This window comes from Athene noctua, chromosome 1 (assembly GCF_965140245.1).
Source record: "Athene noctua chromosome 1, bAthNoc1.hap1.1, whole genome shotgun sequence".
Lineage (NCBI taxonomy): Eukaryota > Metazoa > Chordata > Aves > Strigiformes > Strigidae > Athene > Athene noctua.
The window spans coordinates 103,253,272-103,272,408 of record NC_134037.1 but is presented as its reverse complement, the minus strand read 5'-3'; the positions used below and the strand labels follow the sequence as shown (position 1 = coordinate 103,272,408).

The 19,137-nt window shown below is 37.8% G+C and overlaps 1 protein-coding gene across 2 annotated transcripts in view; it reads left to right on the top strand.

The window, feature by feature from the left end:
• Positions 1-19,137, top strand: part of KCNH1 (potassium voltage-gated channel subfamily H member 1) — a 185,857-nt gene that overhangs the window by 89,230 nt on the left and 77,490 nt on the right. For both annotated transcript variants that reach the window (XR_012632917.1, XM_074897149.1), the window contains exons 9-10: positions 1,772-2,024; positions 16,869-17,065. Coding sequence is in view for 1 of the 2 variants with exons in the window: in XM_074897149.1 (XP_074753250.1) it covers positions 1,772-2,024; positions 16,869-17,065 (450 nt within the window). In the remaining variant the exon portion in view is untranslated. The remainder of the gene's footprint in view (positions 1-1,771; positions 2,025-16,868; positions 17,066-19,137) is intronic.

Sequence of the window (19,137 nt, the reverse complement as noted above, 5' to 3'; positions counted from 1 at the left end):
ATCTGTGAATATGTTTCTTGCCTCCCATACAAATGAAAGTCTTCTGCCATTTGTCTGTAACTCTCAAATACCTTGAATCCCTTTAATTTTTTTGAATTCTGGAAACAACTTCTCTAAATGGAGAATGGAAAATGAGTTAACTTCCTCTTAGACTGGGAAACCAGGGGGGGTTTGGATAAGGAGCCTCATTTAAAATATTCTCTTGTATATTTAGGTTTTCTTACTACTATTTCTATTACAACAACCCTTTTTGTGCATGATATTCAAGGGACTGTGAAGAGTGTGTGTGTGTAATTCCAGTAGCAAAGTTTGGCAAGCATCTGCAAATGCAGAATATTTTTGTTGCCAGAGTAAATGAGATAATTGCAAAGACAGCCATGGCTGTTGCCTGTGTTCCATGTTAAATGTTGGTCTTGCTGCCCTAACCCACTTCTGTGAGCCTGTAAATCTGAGAACTGGCAGGTTCGGCTGCTGATCCCTGTGGGGCAGCCGAGAGAGATCATCCATGAGTGCCCTGCACTGAAGCGCTATAGAAATATATCTCTTTGAGAAGTGATACCTATAATAGCAGGTCTGCTTGGAGATGGGCCAAAGGTGATGATACTAGTGGTAGTCATTTGCCATTGGAGTAGCAAGCGTAATATGTGGAACCAGTGCCACATGCAGAGTTGCGAGCTTGGTTCTCTGCTCAGATCTTGCACAGAGCCCCTTTGCAAGGTTTAGCCATAGCCACAGTGCTTCCTGTGTTACCTTCATGTTTTCAAGGAGTGTTTGTATTGAAGCAGCCATCTCTTTCCATCCCAGAAAATGTGTGGGAGTAACTCCGAAGTTCACCCAGAGTGCTCCTTAATTGGATGGAATAATTATTACGGGGGAAAGAAAATGATGCAGACTTATACTACTTTTCTCAAATAATATGTCCTGAGATGCACTTCATCACAGAATATCCTCCCAGGATTTTGTCATCCCCAAACCCTGTCTATGTTACGTATTTCCAGTGTCTTTGCCAGGAACTTTTAATCTGTACATGCAGTAGTAATTCTGTATTCTCTTCACTCAGCTGTCTCTGTTATATTAAAAACCTTCAGAAATGACTCTGACTGATACCCGCTGTGCTAAGCATCAGTTTGTGTACCCTTAGCTGCACACATCACGAATTGCCATGAGGAACAGTGCATTGGAAGATCAAAAGTTGCCCAACACAGTATGATACCTTAAAGTCCGTTTCTTGTGTGAACAACAATGTGTTACTGCCACTGAGGGGTGAATTTGAATACCTGCATATCTCAGTACTACGAGTTAATGAAACTTTTAACAACTTTTTTTTTGCTAAAGAGATAGGAGATTGCACTTCTCTGTACAATTCTCCCACTTGGAGCATATAATCTGTGCAGGCTTTTCATGGAATCTGCCTATCAAAAGAGTGACCTACCCTCTAGAAACAGTCTTTGAGGAAGCTTTTCTCCGCCATTTTATGTACTGCTGTGCTGTCAGCTCGATTGTCTTAAAAACTTGAAGCCTTATCCTGGTAATTCAATATCCAGCAGAGCACGTTGCTGAGAGGAAAACATTGTTTTTCTTCAGATATTGTAAAGTAGACTGAGTTAATATTGTGGATTATGTGTATAAATAGTATAAATGTACGGACTGAGATTAGAAATTTTATAAGAAGCAGGAGAGTATAATAGTTCTTGAGCTCTGTGTAGTAAACTAGGGATAATAGGCACATGCAGGCTATGCGCAGGAATTGATTGTCTGATTTCCTCCTCAGGTTTTGCAGATATGCCCTAAGGACATGAGAGCAGATATCTGCGTGCATCTGAACCGAAAAGTTTTCAAGGAACACCCAGCCTTCAGGCTGGCGAGCGATGGGTGCCTTCGAGCACTTGCCATGGAATTTCAGACAGTGCACTGTGCCCCGGGAGACCTGATTTACCACGCTGGTGAGAGTGTCGACAGCCTTTGCTTTGTGGTTTCAGGATCTTTGGAAGTAATCCAGGATGATGAAGTCGTTGCTATATTGGGTGAGTTTCACAGCTGATAATATGCATTATGCACAAATATAGATGTGTAGAGCATTTTTATAGCCTCTTCGACTCAAGCACTTAACTTTTTAAAAACCTTCAGTCAAGTTAGCTTTACCACAGCCTGATGAGCTATATTTTACTGCTATTCTGTTCTACATAGGTAAATAGGAATGGAAATCATCTGATCTCCAGATTGCTTCAACCCTATTTCTGCTGGTCAGTGGAAACTCTACTTGAGCATTGGGATCCTTGTCATTTTTGGGGTTCTCCCTGTCTCACCCTACCTCTTTTCATTAGAAATTTCATCGAGGACTACAGAAAACTTATTTTTAAAGTGCCTGGCTTTCCTGCCTCCCTCTCACCCTCTGATACTAATTCACTTTTGCTGAAAATTTTCCAGTTAGATTTATTTAAGATCTCATGTTGAAGTAATATTTATCTCTTTTAAAGTCAAAGTAATATAAAAATTTAGAGCTGATTTGTGTTAACTTGGAAAGACAGCTTTCGGTCAGAGACATTAAAAAGATGCTGATAGTGGTGTGAACAACATTCTGAGGCAAATCTAGGAGAGAAGAGTGTGATAATCCAATAGACATAGATGAATCATGGGGTGGCTGGAGCATTGAGGAGGTGATACTTATCATTTGGTTCTGTCAGAGCCTTTTGTGATAAGGTAAATTCTCATGGTGGCTTCATCCAGTCTCTGTCACTCATAGCAGCCTGGAAAAAGAGCAGAAAACAGCTTGGTAATCTTACTCTTTCAGAACACGTACACCTAGCTCTCCTAAGAGGAATGTCTACTGGAAAATGAGTGGTTAATAAATATGCTGCGTTAAGTTTTTCTCTACTTCTGAACAGGATTGCATATATACCATAGGGATAATTTAGTGTCCTGGAGAGTCAAGATCATATTTTGTGCCACATAAGAAACTAAAAAGGTGAAAAGTACAGGGATAACTGATTCTCATTTGTTCCAGAATCACGTGCGCTGTTCAGTGCTAGATGATATTAGCAACTTCTGCTTTTCGAAGTTGCAGATCAAGAACTTAATACTGTTTTGCTGTTTAGGGATGTCAATTAAACTCAGACACCAGAGTGAAAAGAGTAGGCGTATTTTACTCAAAATAACTAATTAATACAACAGAATAATACAGAAAACATACAGTAAGAAAAGACAGAATAGTGCACTTAAACAAATAGGAAAATACAGGGTAATGCATCAAATCATTACTACCTGAGAAAGAGAATAGTGATTAAGAAAGATACATCGCCACTTGCATACGCTACCATCCGCAGTCACTGGGCAGCCCCGGTTACAGCGAGGATTTGGAGATCCTGTCCCTACAAGTGGGAAATCCTACGCAGTGCGTCCACCCGTAGGTGAGGCGTCCAGAGTCGCTGTGGGCGGGCCCAGCCTTATACACCCCCAAATCAGCAAGCCAGAATAGCTGGCACCTCTGTTTTGAGCGGAACATCTGGTTTCACTCTCTCATTAGATTCCCCCAGAGCCTGGCCAGGGCTCAAGGGAGATGCTAAGGGAGTTTCCCTCCTGATCTAATTTATTTTATGTGCCTTTTTTTTAAAACAAGGCCATAATGTCTGTCCCAAGGCAGGACAACTGGCTTCACAGCTTTGTTAATTTACCCCTATGCAGAGAAGAAGAAAAGATACATTCAGGATAGACATGTTTTCATTATATCCATCACCAGTAATGAGTATATGATATCTAAGCTACATCTTTCATTAATGAGCCTACATATTTTGTGAGTGACTACATACTGAGTTAGCAGCTTCAGCTTGGGGCCTGTTGCTCAGGCTTCAATGCTTCCACCTTTTACATCAGAATAGGTAGTTTGTTGTAACTTAGTATAACACCTATTAGCACAATGGTTACCAGTTATAGAATATACAGGATTCATCTATAGGTCAATTCTGGCTTGGGCCTATTGTCCAAGCCCTAGTGCTTCAAATACCTTTTGCCATGTTGAACTCTCTTGAATTAACATGGCAAATGTAGAACAAACTCAAGCCTCTCAATTTGTGTTGCCTTTTATCCCATAGTGCCCTCTTCTGTGACCATTGCAAGAAGAAAACCTCAATAGATCTTTAATCAGTATAGATAAAAAGCACTGAAAGAGAATTTTTGAAAATGTCCTTTAAAGATACCATTTTTTTCCTCATCTTTACTATTAACTTTGTGTTTTATCTTAATACTCACTTTAGAAAACACTCAGAATGGATTCCTTGAGAAATGTGTAAAGGAAACCTGAACCTCTGATCTCTGCTGCTGTAGAGTGATAACTACAGTTAAATGAGGCTGATTCCTTGGTATCTGAATGAATAGAAATATTTTGTTATTGCTGTTCTCCTGGGACAGTAGCTATTGATCCTCTTGATCCTCTTCCTCCGCACCTTTTTTTTTTTTTTTTTCAAATTGGAGTCAGTTCTCTGTCTCTCAGCAAAGAGCTCTGTCATTTTCTTTGTGAATATTGTAATCAGAGAGGAAAGTAAAATGAAGTGGGATCTATTTGTGATTCTGTGAGATTTTATTTTGGATCAGTGTATCTCAATTTTTGTGTTTCAGTTTCTGGACTAAGAAATCCTTTCCACATGTGTGTGTACTTTCATCCCCCAGGGTGTGAAGCTTTCTGTTGATGATTTCTCTATCCTGATAAGAAATCACAGAATCATTCAGGTTGGAAAAGACCCTTGGGATCGTTGAATCCAACCATCAGCCCTACTCTACAAAGTTCTCCCCTACACCATATCCCCTAACATCTCAGCTAAACGACCCTTAAGGACATCCAGGGATGGTGACTCATGGTTTTTCACTAAGTTTTTCACTATTCTAAATCAGTTGGACTTTCTTCTCCTTCAGCACTGCATAATGTAACCACCACATTACTGAAGGATGCTGCAAGGAGATGGGGTCAGGATTTCCTCCCTAACTTCTTTGTACTCTTCAGTTTTCTTAACTGTAGAATAGCAATATTATTAAGCTGAACATGAAATAAAAAAAAAAATCTGTCAAATTCTTGATAAAAGTACACCAGATAAGACAAGGCACTACAAGGAAAAAAAAAAAAGTAGTCTACATTGTATAAGAAAGGTGATTGTTGCTGATCATTCAGCCAGAACAGCCTATGCCACAAGTTTTGTTTACCAATCACAACTAAGCAGAGCTACAAACATCAGGCATTGTAACAGCAAACCATGTGAGGAATTCTGTAGGGTAATTTCAGTTAGCAGGTATGTTGGAGAGACTGTAATCTGCTCTCAGACATTCTTGAAATAAAAATAAAAAATAATTGCATAAATTATTAAAGGTGAATTATTTGTTCAGCTTTAACTCTCACTTAATAAAGCAGCCTTTGGAATTTGAAATGTAGCCTGTATCTTCCTTACAATGGAGAATTAAATTGCATCTCTAGATTAGTCTGTGTGACTGCTGTGCAGCATTACATAAACCAAAGGCAAACTACACTTAATCCTTAAAGGATCCAATTCATATGAAACATTTTCAAGTTCTGAAATAATGTAGCCTTGCAGAGTAGCATATAAAAGCGTATTGTGTAGCCCTGGAGTGTGTTGTATACGCTTGCATAATATCCTTCCAGATCAGTTCTGTGTAATACCCAAGAGACAGGTATATTCGCAGTTTGGTCTTACATTCTTACGACAAAGCACCAACTTTGATTGACTTGGATTAATGTGAGTACTGAGTTGGAAGAAATTGCACATAGGCCAGCAGTGAAAAAATTTTCTTGTGTCTCCTGAGATTGACTTCCCCATTAATTTGACTTGGAGACAAACACAAAAATTAGTAAACTAAAAAAAAAATTCTTTGCAATGTTTACAGTAAAAACTTTACAAAATTGACACATATTGTATGGTTTGATCTGTTGGGATAAACGACATTTTTGAATTCTATCCGAAATTTCTGCTGAATTGAATTACAATCTTTGGATATGATGTGTTGGAGAAACAAACCCCCCAAAGTAGAAAATTACCTTTAAGCCAGGTGAATGATTTATTTGTGATTCATTCAAATACAAATGGGTCAGAAAAGGGAAGACATAGCAAGAAAAGCCATTGTATTACTATGGATTTCTATGTTAAAGTGTAAGTATATGGGTGTGATTATGTAGAGGTGAAGATTAGCTAGTGAAAAGCTTCTTGGATGAGATACAACTCTGTTTTCTGTAGTTCACTGCTCTTCCTTTTATACCATTGTTATTGCATAGGGTGAAGTGCTAATGTACACTCAGCACTTTGTAGAAGATAGAAATCACATAGTCCCTGCCCTGAAGAGAACTGAGTGAAGTACAGGTTGTGCAGTTCTTCCATTAAGAGTCTGTTTTCAATTTGGCTTTGCTTTTAACTTTTCTAAGCCTTCCCATTTGGGCTGGTGTGGCTTTATTCATCCGAGACTGACATAGCTCTTTGAACTACTCTTGCTTAAAAACTTACCCATTTATCTAAATGTGATTAGAGAAGATTGGTTGTTTTGTCACTGTTTAAAACAATCAACAATTTACGTGGACTTCATTTGGCAGCTCTAGTTTCTCTGCTTTGGAGCTGACCTTTCAGGCTGAGCCACTGGCCATCTGAAAACTTGACCTCATCTCAGGTCTTTGAAAGTTAAAATTTACTCATGCTCCTGAATTAAATGTGTTCCAGGCAGGGACCATAAGGTCTGGCTGCAGCTTTCTTTGAAATATGCAGGGGAAAAGGGATAGTAGTAGAAGCATAAAATAAGCCTGCACAGCTAGTTGTTGTTTCTTAATTCAGGGAAGCCTGAAGACCTAAACTGTCATTCAGTGCACTTTTTGTATTTTTTTACTCTATGAAGGTACGCATTTCCTTAGTGGAGTGTGAGAATATAGATTCTTTGGAACTGCGGTAGTCAAGAAGCTGATGTTAGAAGTCCAGCTGAGCAGGTGATATGCCATTGCTGGGGCTACCCCTTTGTAATCTCTCCTCACCATTGATAGAGGAAGTGCTAGTTCTTGTGTTATGTCTCCAATTGCATGTGTGCATAGATAATTTAATGAAAATTATAGAAAATAATGGCATAGTAGCAAAATTAACTTTATATAATTTTATGGAAATACACAGAATGACTGGCTAGGAGGCCTTCTTAGAAAAGGATTTATATTGTGTTAATATGTAGTACAAATATCTGAATGTCTGAGAGAACCTTAAATTTTCAGACTGCTGCAAAATTTGTCAAATAATGACTCCTAGAGGGCCTGACTGAGCAGCCATCTTCACTTAGGTGAATTGTTCAGAGTTGCTGAAGTGGTCTTGATGATCCCTGCAAGGGGGGGGGCCCTGTGTGTGTATGGATGGTAAGACTGGAGATTAGTCTTGCGGATAGAGACTGGGAGCCTTTATTTAGCAATTAAAAAGAAAAGCCTTGAAAACCACTGTGATCTTCAGTGCTGAGGAATGGATGAGAAAAATAACATTTACTGGAAGGTTTAGCTAAAAAGAAAAAACAAAACCCCCACACAAACAGTTTATCCCAAGAGCAAAGCAGTTTATCCCAAGTGTTGCATCCCAGCTGTTCGGCATTTATTATGTTCTTGCTATCTTTATTTGAGCTAAAAATTTTCAAAAGAATAAACTTTTTAATTGAGTGTTGGTTTAACAAAGTATTAATCACAGAATCATAGAATATCCTGAGTTGGAAGGGACCCATGAGAATCGAGTCCAAGTCCTGACTCCAGAAAGAGCAGGTAAAGTGGATGAGAGAGGAGGGGAAATCAAGACAGCAATTTATTGTGAGCAAGGAATATCATTGCCCTCCGTAAGGACAGTTTGCTGTTACTATTCCTTTTGCTGCTATCCAAGCTGAAGGGAAACAACAGAATATAGATATTATATAAGTATGAAAGTATACAGTAACAGAATGTCAAGAATGAGAATTTACAGGCTGCCTTCTTCACCATCAGTGAGGGGGGAAGTGGTATATATCAGTTTGGGGGTGGGGAGGGGGAATGCTGGGGGAAGTGTGTGAAGGATGCACATAGATGTACTTTTAAGATCACATGTGAATTGAGGAAGCAAAAACTGGATGTCCCTGAAATACAGATCTTTTATCGTTATTTACAAAGCTACAATGTTGACAAGATTGGAGACTGTTGTTTTAACATGATATCGGAGAACTTGGTGTGCAATGTTTTGTTTCAGCAGGATATTAAATGCTCCATTTGCTTTGTGTGGAGAAATTCCTGCTGATTTAATTTGATCTAATTGCTATCTTAAAGGAACATCATAAGAATAATTGTTTGTTTTCTTTACAATTGCTTTACCTTATTCATTTAGCCATAAGCATTTCATTCAGATATAGACACAAGAGGTTTGATTCAGATTTTGGTGGGACAGATTTGCGTCCAGATAGGACAGTGCAAATTGCAAGGGCAACTGAACCACAGGGATGGTTTATTTTAAAGGAGGGAAAATAGCAGTGCAGAAGTGTTTTCTGTCTTAGACCTTCTCAGTGGAAAAGCATTGCATCTGCCACACAATTATGTGAAGATTGCTTCTGAGAGCACTTGAAGATGCTGCATAAATTAACTGTGCTGAGCCAAGGCTACTATCTTTAGACTGCCCCAGTACCTGACCTAACTCAGGTTTCCCTAAACTAAATTGTTTTGTGTACAATCCCATTTTCAGAATTTAATTGTGTGTTTTGAGGCCTGTTGTTATTTAATGCCAAGTCTTTGAAAAAGTCCCTTACTTCTCTACTTCAATTTTCACCTAAGTTTTAAATTTAGGTACACCGTCCTGTGTTAAAAATGCCAAGCTGCTGTGCTCTTAGGATGGTTGCAGGATTATGGATGGCATTAGAATTTTCTTATTATTTTCAAAGATGGTATCTAACATCACAACATTGCTTGTGTTATTGAATAAGACTGTAACATGACCAGAGGTGCTTTGAAAAAGGAATGATTGAAATTAAAACCCATCTTTATCTTTGGTAGTTCTATCGTGCTGTTGTGCTTTTTCTAATTATAGTTTAAAGGTGGGGTTTTTTCAGGTTGACATATATAGGCAGATGGAACAAGTTGTTTGTTTCTACGAAGTGATTCAGTGAACATCATCTGAAGGAATGGTTTTAAAAGTCTGATTTCCTCAATGTGTGTCCCAGAACACTTAGCAAGAGTATTAGAAAGGGAGATCTGGCTAAACTTTTTAAAACAATGGCATAAAGAGGTGTACTTTAATACAAAATTGAATTTCACAGTGGATGTTGGAGCAGCACTAAAACTTTTATTGAGAAATACAGGTTTGTTTCAAGTGGTGTTTTTGCACAGAGAATATTCCTTACTCCTGTGCTCCAGACGTCTAGAAAATGTTGTGTGAGTTGCCTATTTTGAGACTTCAGCCAGACTTTATTTGGTCTATGCCCAGCTTCTAGCAGAGCATTAAAAGTAGGAATCGCCAAATCCGCTGCTATCTATAGATGGTTTAAGACTGTGCAGGGTATTGGACAGATTTTTAAAACATTTAATTAATTCCTTCCTGGAATAACTGGGGAAGAGGGGCATTCCCTGTGAATAGAGACTTCAGTCGTGAACTTCTTGGCATTTCAAATGAGTTGATTGTTTTTTTTCTACAGTTTCATGTTTTATTGTTGCGAATTTATGCAACTTTGAATAACGTGCTCTTAAGTAGTCTGATACCACCACATGTGGAAGAAGTCCCCTTCGGAAGACGGTAATGTCTGTCAGGCTACTGGCAACAGTGACCCATGATGCACTGGCAGCTAAAATTGAGCTTTGGTGATGAGGCGCTCCCTTCCAGCATGTTCCTTGATATCTCAGGCTGTGTTAGGAAGGCTTGCTGATCATGTTTCTGTGCGTACTCCAAAGAGGTATGAAGAGGTAGAAATTACAGAAAGCCAACTTCTTTGTTAAATTATAAAGGCACTGATTTCTGGCAGGGGAACCGCTGAATTAATTTTCATTTTTGCTTTGGATTTTGGTAGAATCTTGTTTCGGTCTCAGAATTTTGGAGGAAGAAGAGTAATTTTTTTTACTGAAAAGCCATGTTGGAAAAAAATCTGAAAAATAAATCTTCACAGAACACTTATTTTCCTTTGTTTTCTCTAAGTTTCAAATTAAAACTTTCTTCAGAATATTTGCTGAAACATTGTTAAATTTATGCTCAAGGAGTTTCTAGAAATATTAAATAAAATTAAGTATATTATAGCTATGAACGTTGTGAAGTTTTAAAAATATTTACTTTCTATATTTCAGAAGGTAAAATATACGATTTTAAACTGTTGTGAATCCATTTGTCTCAAATACAAAAAAAAAATTTTGGGCTTTAATGTAAGCTTCAAGCAATAGTTATAACATGTAGCCTGTTTCGAAGTCATCTGGGAGTAACTCCTGAGGATATTTCACTTTGAGCCTCTCATAGAGGCTTTTTGGTGAGAGAACTGGCACTGTTGATGCAGTGACAACACAGATTGATCTGTGGTTTTCCTGTTACTTAACCAATGCAAATAACTAGTCACAAATGTATTTGAATTTATTTGAGCTGGCAACTTCCATGTCTTCTGAGTTTGTACAAGCTGGCGACATTGATAACATTTTTTACAGTAACCATTAAAAAGCAAATAAGGATAAATGATTCAGAATCTGGTGAAGTCTCCTAGCTTTTTGTGAATAAGCCTGGTAAGGCCCAGTTGACATTTTACAACTCTTCTTTTCATCACACTAAATCAAGTAGTGAAATATAATCTGCACTCTATTCAGAGACACAAATAAACACATTAATTATAATAATAATAGAAATCTTAGCTGTAACTAATTCATGTTGTTGCTACTCATCCCCTGTTCTAAAATAAATGTTTTTATTTTGTCTGTACAGTAATGTGCTTCAACAGAGAAAATGATGCAGTTGTAAACTGTCTGCAAAATGTTGCCAAGCTGTGTTTTAAAACATGAACAGATACACTGTGTTTCTATTTGTACACCAGGCAAACCACTGAAAGTGCAACTTCAGTTTGTAATCACCAAATCATCTAGGTTGGAAAGGACCTTGAAGATCACCTAGTCCAACAATTAATTTAACACTGACAGTTCCCATCTATACCATATCCCTCAGCGCTATGTCAACCCGAATCTTAAACACCTCCAGGGATGGGGACTCCACCACCTCCCTGGGCAGCCCATTCCAATGCCCAACAACCCCTTCTGGAAAGAAATGCTTCCTAATATCCAGTCTAAACCTTCCCTGGTGCAACTTGAGGCCATTCCCTCTTGTCCTATTGCTTCTTACTTGGTTAAAGAGACTCATCCCCAGCTCTCTGCAACCTCCTTTCAGGGAGCTGTAGATGGCGATGAGGTCTCCCCTCAGCCTCCTCTTCTCCAGACTGAACAACTGTAACACTTCTTTTGCTTTCTATGGCCCTGATACTCTGTTTTGGTTTTGTTTTTTTTTTTCCTTAAGTTCTTATTAGTGGAAAAGAGTGATTAAAACCTCTGGTTAATGAGAAATAGTATGTTCTCTGCAGTTCAGTTGGTCATTCACTTCTCACTACATGTCTCCTTTTTGCACTTGAGAAATCTTAAGAAAATCCAAAGCAGCAAATCACTTTCGTGCATCATATCCTGCCAGTTGTACCATATTGGAGGACCAAACTACAGGCTGTTCAGTGGCTGTCAAGTTGTGAAATTTATCTGTGGGATGGATACTGAATACCTTGATGCCCAGTAGTAGCTGTTTTTTTCTGGCTGGCAGATATTTGTTGCCCTGAAACATTGCACCAAGAGGAAAAAACATTTTTTCTCTGCTGCCTCTACTTTCCTTGCATTTTTCTTCCATAAAATGGGAAAATTTAAATTGCTTGCTGTACTCAGATGGGGAGGAGATGAGGGAAAAGAGGAGAGGGAAAGATTTTCAGTTGAAGCCAAATAGATATGTGGTGATCACAGAGGGGGTTTGACCCCAGTCTTACATCACTGGATTTGAACACGAGGGGTAAATGCACTGTCCTTAGTGGAATTATGCTTGAATACAATTGGTAGGACCCTGTGACATGGACTAACTTCAGATCCTCTGGTTCTGTTCAGATCTGTTCAGGAGGGAAAAAAAAAAAAAAAAAAAAAAATCAGGCCAAGTTTTTTTGTTTGTTTTTAAATTTCAGCAGTATTTTAACTGAGCAGTCACTAGAATAGAGACTGACACAGAGACAGTCTGTGTTTGCCTTTAGAGCAGTTGGTGTCTCCCACTGCTTGGAGGTGGAGAACAAATCCTGAGGGCGCAGGCCAGTGTGGGTGCTTCGGGGAGCTGTGCTGGGGAAGTCATTGCGCAGATGTGGCAGCCGCTGTGGATCAGCATCACAGATAACAGTATTTGCTAACAGTGAGTTCCAAGATATGCTTAGTGCTGCATTGCTGTTGAGGTGCCATCAGGCAGTGTTTGGTCATTCTGGGTTATCTTTGGGTCTGATGAGACTATATCTGATCACAGTTCTATAGTTCAGACATGCGGATGAAGGCAGATATGGAAGGGACTTGAGCTAGGCTGGTGTTAACTGCTGTAACAACTATTATTATTGATTTGAGAATGATTCTAACATTTTGTCTGATGTACTGAAAAGCTATGGATTGCCATCAAAGTTCATACTGACTCGGAAGATCTTCAGCACATGAATCCGTGGCCTCATCTTCTCACCCTGCTGCTATCATACCAAAACTGCACCATGACTCCCAGACACTCTGAACCCAAAAGTGAACTAAGTAGGTTGTTAAAATATTCCACATAATTTTTTTTTTTTTTATTTTCAGAGTAGGGCAGAGTATCTTCTGTCTGAGAGCTCTTCAATACTTCTGTTTATAGGAGTGAAAAAAACTAAGGGTTGTTCTGGTACGCACATCAGGGCAATACAGCTGTAATGTGTGAGCATGGTTCTTTTCTCAAACAGAATCAGCAATTACTAACACTTGACTAAATTGATAATCAGATCTTCATTAATGGTGCTGCTTTCAGGAGACAGAGTGGATGTGGCTTGACCTTTTGCCTGGCTCAAGGTTGAATTTGCAGTGGTAACAGAGAAATCCTCTTTTCACTTATAAGATGAATAGCAAATTTGATATGGAGAAAAGATTAGGAAAGAATAAATATGGAAACAGAAGGTTCTGGTTTTGTGAAGTAATTCTTCAGTGTTTAAGTATATCAGGGTTTGGGGACTTGTTATTATAATTAAAACAAACAGGCAAATACAAAACGCAGAAAACTATTTGGCTTTTCAGTGCATGCTGAGCTGATGGTGGAAAAGGTCCTCAGCCCACAAATCCAGCAGGGAATATAAATGATTGATGGTAAAAGCTTAGATCATCCACTTTAAGTGTGATTGACAGATAGTGTTCCTGGCAAATGTCTGGAATTCAGCAAGCTGGGAATGAGAAATGCAAAGTACTGACAAACAAATGGCCATCTGCATTTCTCTAGCTTTTTAATCTTTCTTCAGAGGTAAAGTGAAATATAAAGCCTGGAGTCACACGTAAAAAGAAGCTTTTGACTTAGGTTCTCTAATGCAGCCGTTAGACTTGGACAACCACCTTCTGACACACTTAGAAGTCTCACTTTACTCTTCTTGCTTTCCAATTACAGATGTTTTTAATAAAACACCCACTTAATCTGCCCTTTTTTTTTCCTTCCTTTTTCTTGAGTGATTGATCTTACTTTATGGATAACATATAAACAAAGGGAGATGGTAAACAGTTCCTTATTATGTGTAAGAGGACAATTGTTCTAATCCAGTGCAGATACTCCTGGGTGGAATTTTAATTCCTGCTTGCTATAAAGACTTCCTGCTGCTCATTTTCCCCCCCATTTATCTATGAATGTCAAACACAAGTTTTTTCAGAATCTGACAATCTGGATTGATATGCATCATTTAGAAAATGCACTTGACAGAAACAAAGCAGTGTGGTACTTGTATGTCTGACTTGCTTCGGAAATCAAACTGTAATGTAGGATTGATTTTTGACTAGATCACTGGCTGTTAACTTGATTAACTTCGGGGTAATTGTTAATGATAGAAAACAGTACAAATTCTTGGTTTAGCCTGGTTTGTCTCTTAAAACTTGAGGCTTCTGTGGTCTGACTCAGTTTGTGGGTCATGTGTTGCTTTTCTCTCTTTGGTTTGGCTCAGTGGGCACCCAACAGACATTGCTCCTTCACATGCTGCTCTTGCCAGCTGTAGGAAGTGGCTCCCTGGCTTGACAGGGAACTGCAGGAGGGGGAGTTTTTTGGGAGTTACAAATAGCAAGGAGAAACGGGTTGCTGCCACAGGTGAAGGGACACAGTTGTGTCTTTCTGTGTTAAATGAAAAGCAGAATTAAATTTTAAAAAGCATAAGATGTAAGTAACTTCTGCTGTATATAATTTCATACGTAGGCAAAGCAACACCATGCTGTTTGTACTTGCATTGTACTAATTGCTCTTCCTGTTACTGTGGGGCAGTAAAATAATTATTGTCATTTTAAGGTAGAGAAACTTGTCTAGATATGTTAAATACACTTAGAAATGATCTAGAATTCTTCTCCCTTATGCTTGGACTACCAGCTCTAACGGTTGCTCATCAGTGATGCCACATTTCAATGCTTGATAGATTCCAGAGCGTTAATTAAAACAGTTGTTTAGCTAATTGCCTGGAAGATTGCGAGTAAAAGCATATTTATTCCAAAGGCAAACAATCCATTTTTACCCAGTGAAGCGTATCAGTTTTTATGGTGCATAAAAATTGTTTCACTTCAATTTTGAATATGTTATGTGTTTGTCTGTCTAAAAGCTTGTAGATGATGATCTATTTTAAGTGCATGTAAGCTTTTTTCTTAGGCCATTTTTAATGTATGTACTGAAAAAGTGTATGTTTAAATAATTGAAAATGTGAAAAGTTATTGCTATTAAAATGCAAAGTTGTTTACTGCACCCGGCTATTGGGCTCCCACCCTGCTTACTGATATGCAGCGCTGATAGTATTTCTGGATGTTGGCACTGTGTAAAGAGACTACAGGTAGAAGAAAGGGTATCACTAGAGTGCCTTTGCCTGTCTTTGTGGGGAAAAAGTGTGCTTATGGAACAGGTGGTTTTAGTATATATATGCATTTAAAATGAAAATATAGTCTGTGCTCCTCCAAAGTGTTCAGGGACTAAACTGGTCCCTGGCAGGTGGACTGCATAGGGCTTTTTGTGGAAGATTGGGAGCACATCAGTGTGAACCACAGCTTATTGCATTACAGTGTAGCTTACCATCAGGGTGATAGTTTCTCCTCAAAGAGAAAACACCTTCTAATGGAAGAAATTACATAATGGTGGAAGTACAGCTCAAGGGCTGAGCTGGGAGTTCTGGGTTTAATTTAGAAGTTTTTTTGACCTCTTTACTCATTACAGTTCTCTGGAATTTCATATAGACTTTCATACATGACTGTTTATTTAGGGAATGAAATCTAAGAAGCTAAGAAGCCCAGGTGAGGTCAATAAACTAATATATATTTTGATGCTTTGGCTTTAAGAATTGCTACTGGGAAAGTATTACTTATAAGACAAGGGACCATCTGGTCCATGCCTACCACAACTTGATAGACATTGGAAATGTATTTGTTGTTTGTCTTAAAAGTGATGTGCAGTGGTGATATAACACAGTAGAGGTTTAAGAGGAAAATACCATTCAGAACAAGAACAGTATAGTTTTTCATTATCACATTAGAACTGAATATTCTTATCTTGTCAAGCGTTGTATGTTGAAAAAAAAGACTATTACTCTGTGAAGGAGCTTGTAACTTTCTCCTAAACACTCTCTTTTGTGCCCAGCCTGAGCTGGGCTATAACCAGTGAAATCTTGACAGGGGGCTACTCCTTCAGCAGATTTTGGTATTCTTGCCATGCATTGTGGTTCCCAGAATGGTACAGATGCCCTCATTGCAATATTTATCAGTAGGGATTTCACTGACTGTGCCAAGCTCATAGAGACACACATGGGAAGGTTGTAAGGAAATGGTCGTGTTTTCTTTCTTCTGGTATGTAACAGCTAAATGTTCTTGCCTTGTCAGTATTATCTTGGTGATAACTAACCTGTACTCTTCTTATTTTGGACTACGCTGTTACCTTAAACCTCTGTTGTATTATATGGGGGCACACATGCACAACTACTGAAAGATTTTGTCGAGACTTACCAGCTGAAAAGCATAAGAGCAACTGAGAGTTGCAAGATCTGCTTTATCTTGTAAAGATAGACTTTTCTGGCACTGATCTAGAAAACTAGGGCAAACTTACTTTAATATTGATGTATAGTAGTGTTTCGTTACAGCCTGTAACCGCACTGACATATTATACAAGATGGTTTTATTGACACAATAGTGGGCAATTGTTAGCCAGATTAAGAAAACTCAATAACATAGAGGTAAGAAACAAATCCTTTGCATGCCAGTTAAACGAAGAAAGGGGAAAATAATTTCCTCTTAATTAATCTCTTTGAAAAGGATCAGAAGAGAACATGAACCAAGAATGGCTTTTCTTGATTTTTAGAGGAAAACCTTTGTTGATATTTAAAGAGGACTTGTCACATGAAACATTTTCTGGTTGAGGTTTATTCTTATGAAATTTTGCTGGGCTGTTGTAGTTAACAAAAAGATAGTGGAAAAGGTATATTACAAATTTCAAAATTTTTGAAGTACTTCAAAAGATTTTTTTTTTTTTCCCCAGACAGAATTTTTTTCTGACCACATAATGACTGCATAAATGAGATGTTTGTTCTTTCATATTTTTGGTGGAAATAGTGCCATTATTGAAAGCAATGCTGCTGCTTTTCTCTAGGCAAAGGAGACGTTTTTGGTGACGTGTTCTGGAAGGAGTCTACCCTTGCCCAGTCCTGTGCTAATGTAAGGGCTTTGACTTACTGTGATCTTCATGTGATTAAGAGAGATGCCTTGCAGAAAGTGCTGGAGTTCTATACAGCCTTTTCACACTCCTTCTCCAGAAATCTCATTTTGACTTACAACTTGAGAAAAAGGGTAAGTAGCTTTGATTTTAACATAAACTGTATAAATGATCATTTTTAAGGACTATCTGTATGAAAAAAACTGAATTGCTTGAATTCTGGTATTCTTCGTAGCCTCTCTTTTAAGAAGGCTTTTCAGAGCTTGCCTAAGAGACACTGCTAGCATGTAGAATCAAAAGGCCATGGTATTTATTCAAGTGCTAGTTTTATAGGGAGCTAGACTGTGTGTATGTGAAAGTATTTTACATTTCTATGAAGCAGACAGATTCCAGCGTATCTGTGAACAGTTATACACTTGTGATAAACAGTATTCACTACTTTCAGCAACTTTAGTTTGTAAAGCAGCTAAAAAGATGTTAGTGGTGTTGCATGAAGCTGCAAGGAAAGTGGAAGGAAAGGTATGAAATCTAATATATGGAACAAAAGTCAACTACAGTAATCACAATGTAAAAGTAATATGAACATGACTGATTCTTTCAAGAGTTGTTTCTTTAGTATCAATCACATTTTGGAATTACTTTGCTTATCTAATTTCCATTTTCTTATCCTTGATTTTTTTCTCCCATTTTCGTTTCTTCCTGTGTGCCAGTTCAAGTTATTTTGTCAAACGTGAATCATTATAGCCTAATATCCCGTTTTAAATTCTCTGTGTAATCTTCAGTGAACCACCTCTGTAGAAACTTATTAAAACTGTAGTAGGTATCATTCAGTTGATACAATTTCATGATATGATGTAGAAGACAATAATATTACATTGAAAATAAATACATTGGAACTCCTATACTTGCTTTAAAATATTATGATATAAAGATACTTGAGCTAAAGAAATATGTTTGATAGGAAATTTTTTGTTCCTAAAACCGGTTCTCCCTGGTAAATTCTAGGTGCCAAGTAAGTCCTAGATAATTGCACCTGAAAAAATAGAAACCTTTTCATCTTTGAATTCTGTTTTGTAAAATTAGACTTTAAGCCTAACATATTTTTTTAATAGTTGTAGGGTGGTTTTTTTTTACCTAGAGTTGGCATACTGAAATTAAAGTAGTGTGATGATGTTTCTATCTGCATGTGTTATCAATATCAAAGAATTTGGCTTTTCAATATTGGGCAAAGAAGAATGTGCTATCCACACTTTGGTCAAATAAATCAAAGCTCTGGTATAAAATTGATGTAGTTAAAAACTAAGGAGCCAATTTACATTTGGGAATTTCCTCGTAGGACTTTTTTTCAAATTACACTGGGTTCTTGCATGACAAGGAAAACATATGTAGATGCAAGAAGATTGAGCTGTCCTGTTAAAATCTAAGTTTAAAAACCGCTACTTACCTGGTGTTAATTAATGTAAGAAATAAAAGAAATTAAAGAATTTGGTATTGAGATTACCTAAAACATCGGTATCACTGACTGTCATATTTTAAAATAGTATTGTGGGTAGTGTGGTAAGATGGTCTAAGAATATATAGTTACTTTTTTTTTTAACATCAGTAGCAATAACAAACTTTGAGGCACAGAAAGGACCAATTCACTTAAAGCTCACAGTAGTGCAGGCAGAGTCGCATCATTTTGGATCTGCTGAGCCAAAAGTCCCAATTTTAGAATCAAATGCCTACTCCAGAAGTGACACTCCTTCTCTCCATGTTTATTGGCATAGTTTTTCCCAGCTCAGCTTAAAAAACACTTTTTAACTACAGTATTGTAATTCCTGTTCTGTCAATTTTCTACATGAAAAATTCCTAATAAAAAGGTACATTTTATGATAGCAATTTCTATCCAGTTATTCAAATAATTGGATTTTAATTGAGTTGCAGTCAGCAGAAAAGTGGCATTGATTGATATTGGAATTGAGAGTTTGATGGTTCTAGGTTAACCAACTGTAATTTTATTTATTTTGTTGAAAGAAGCCAGATTGCAATCAGAATGCAAATGGTAAATAAGGTAAATAATATACGCTTTTGGAAATGCATAGAAGGTATGATACTTCAGAGCTTGGAGATAATGCACATTAAAAGGCAACTTTTTAGAGTTTGGAGTTTAAATATCTGTGAATCTTTTATAGAAATAGCTCCCCAGCCTGTCGCTTCTAACACT